The sequence below is a fragment of the Etheostoma cragini genome, chromosome 16 (assembly GCF_013103735.1).
Source record: "Etheostoma cragini isolate CJK2018 chromosome 16, CSU_Ecrag_1.0, whole genome shotgun sequence".
Lineage (NCBI taxonomy): Eukaryota > Metazoa > Chordata > Actinopteri > Perciformes > Percidae > Etheostoma > Etheostoma cragini.
In genome coordinates this window covers 18667743-18670570 of record NC_048422.1, presented here as the reverse complement: position 1 = coordinate 18670570, position 2828 = coordinate 18667743, and the positions used below count along the sequence as shown (strand labels likewise).

Sequence of the window (2828 nt, the reverse complement as noted above, 5' to 3'; positions counted from 1 at the left end):
CCCCCCCCCCCCCCCCCCCCCCCCTCCCGCGCGCGCTTTCTCTTTTTCAGCATCTTTTCCTGTTCTGTCTTCACCTCTGATCCCTTCATACTGTATTTTATTTTCTTTTTCTTTCCTGCTTTCCTTCTTTCCACCAATCACAGAGTTTGGACCAGGTTGCCTTGACCAATGCCACCATTCTGGATGGCAGCAGGGGTGGGCCCAACGGTTCCCTGGCTGGCTCAATGGGCTCTGTGGCTGTCTGTCTTCCTTCTGAGTCTTCTCTCACTGACTCTCTCCACACCTCAGCGGTGAGCTTTCAGAGGATTGATGTCTGAAGCACAGGCAGGGCACTTCTATGAACCAGCTCTCGAAGACGGATTATAAAATGTGGTACTTGGCCGCTTCCCTTGGCAGATTGGTTTTAGATCACAGAAGTTCGGTGTTCAGTACAGGTGCTCAGATGATAATACAGTGACTCATTCACTTAGTGGCATCTTGTTGTCATACTCACTGCCCACAAACTGTCTGCTGTCTGATTATTGGTCTTCAAAGAATCCCAGTAGAGCATGTTGCACTGCATGTTCTTCTGCCAGTAGACACTATTACCTTTACAAATGATGCACTCTAGTGCCACCTAGTGGTCATGATGATACTGAGCTGGAAAACATACCGCTCACTGTTCAATACAAACAAAACCTCAGCTAGCTGCTTTTTTCCCTCCTTAGCCACATATTCGCACTTGACGTCTGTTAGCAAACACTCTGTGCCCCTCTCCGCTCCCTCATGGCTAGGTTTGTGTCCCTCCTCTTTTCCCATAGAGCGAGAGCGCAAATGATGAAGGCGGGGAGGGGGAGTACGTCAACTTGTACTCATCCAGCCAGGCCAATGGGGAGCTGCCTCTCTCCCTCAGAGTAAGTAGCTGACTGCCACGGGTGAAAGCTCAATTCCATTTACACGTCCCATCACTTCAGGAATATGGATCAATTCAAAATGCGACGAGGTATTGGAAGTAAGGAGGCCTGTTTGACTGCCAAAAATCACTCGCGGCACTCATCTGTTGCAGTGAGCAGCTCTTAATGATTCATCTCTCGAATTGATGGCGCTGAAATGGAATGTGAATGTAGCCAAACCTGACTGAGCATGATTTCAGGTTCACAGGTTTGCCTGTGAGGGACTTGGTGCTGTGGTTGGTGTCTGTGGAAAACATGTCCCTATGTATGTTGTTCTGGCTGGTGATTGCTGTCTCTCTGGCTGCGCTTTAACTATAACGTTCATTTAACCTTGTTCTGATGCTACTCCAAAAGGGATTCTCAAAGCTCGTTCTCAATTTTCCAATAACATTCCCCATAACTGCTTATGTGCACCTATGCATGTTTTACAGTGTGTGGTTGTGTTTGTATTCCCTTTGGCCGAAGTGCACATTCATGGTGTATTTGTAGTATGTTTTGGTTGTATATGAATGTAAACTGAGAGCAAAAGAAACAATGTATGGGTGTGGGATTGTATTTGTAGCTTTACATTTGGTGTTGTTTCTGTGTGAATGAGTTCTACCCTCTGGGTCTCATCTGTTGGGGTTTTCCTTGCTAATACTGAGGTAAAAGCTACATTTTACCCATCAGCATAACATACTTTTAAACATAGTGGTATAAACAATTTGTGCACCCATCCTCCCTTTCACTAAAAGGGTTGCATGCACTGATGGTTGATGCGATCCTATCAATAGCCAGCCTCCTGTCACTGCATGCAACCATTTACCACGTATCCTACAGTACATGTGTTGATTATTGAATTTCCCTCCATGATTAGGAAACAATCACAGCTGACAATGTACTTCAAGACCCCACCCCTCAGATGCCATCCACCAACAGCAAAGAGGCTTTAGACAAGGAAAGGTAAGGGTCATAATTTTTACATCCTTTAAATGATATACGCCCCGTGTCCCACTTCCATACTATATGCTACCTGTGTACAGTATTTACTGTGCTATACTAATAGTGTAGGCTACTGTTTTTGAAGTTGGTATGTATGAAAAATCAGCTTACAAGAAATGAGGAAATAGCTGTCAGATGTCAATCAAACTGCCTAAAGTTCAAATAAAGCTTCTCTGTTCCCATTGCGCATTGCATTTTCAGAGAATAGTGAGACTGACTATTTACAGAAACAGAATTAGTGTTTGTGTCTTAGGAAGCAGTGAGGGTTTCTGTGCTGATAACTGTGTGTCTGTGTGTGTGTGTGTGTGTGTGTGTGTGTGATAGAAGGCAGAAGTCAACAGAGTCGGCTGGCAGCGATGAGGAAGATGTGGACGAGCTCTCCCTCATCGACCACAAAGAGATTATGAGCAGGATAACACTAAAACAAGAAGTAAGACAACAACCACCACTGCTGATGCTGTGACACGAGCAGCACCAGCATACAAAGCCCATTTTATCCTGTTATCCCAGCGCAGACTAAAGGTCACTGTGAGTCACTCAGATGTCAAATCCGATACTGAGATTCACCACTGATGGCCATTGCTGCCCTCTGGAGTTAAATATATGAAATTGCAGAGCTGAAATTCCCAAACCGCCCTCCTCCTACACCGCCTCCTCCTTTGTGCTGTGTGGTGCAGTCTGACAGACAGATGTGTGAAAATCCTCCACTCTGCAAGGTTAGGGGCAATGTGACAGCAATGATTTACAAAAGGACTTAGGGAGGGGATCAGAAATGGGAGGAGGGAACATTCATATCCTGTGATGACATTTAGAGCTGTTACAGAAGATATATTGCAGCGGTGGGGCTTTTATCATATACATGTCTGACTTTTTCTTCGTCATCAGAGGAGCTGGTGCAGGACGGGGGGGGGGGGG

General features: G+C 45.7%; 1 protein-coding gene across 12 annotated transcripts in view; it reads left to right on the top strand.

Annotated features, from left to right (window-relative positions):
• The window catches only part of rapgef1b (Rap guanine nucleotide exchange factor (GEF) 1b), a 45699-nt gene that overhangs the window by 35565 nt on the left and 7306 nt on the right, over positions 1-2828 (top strand). For 6 of the 12 annotated variants that reach the window (XM_034897215.1, XM_034897217.1, XM_034897214.1 and 3 more), the window contains 4 exons: positions 144-290; positions 801-893; positions 1789-1874; positions 2238-2343. In XM_034897215.1, coding sequence (XP_034753106.1) covers positions 144-290; positions 801-893; positions 1789-1874; positions 2238-2343 — 432 coding nt within the window. The remainder of the gene's footprint in view (positions 1-143; positions 291-800; positions 894-1788; positions 1875-2237; positions 2344-2828) is intronic. The other 6 variants (XM_034897222.1, XM_034897218.1, XM_034897223.1 and 3 more) reach the window with 2 other exon arrangements.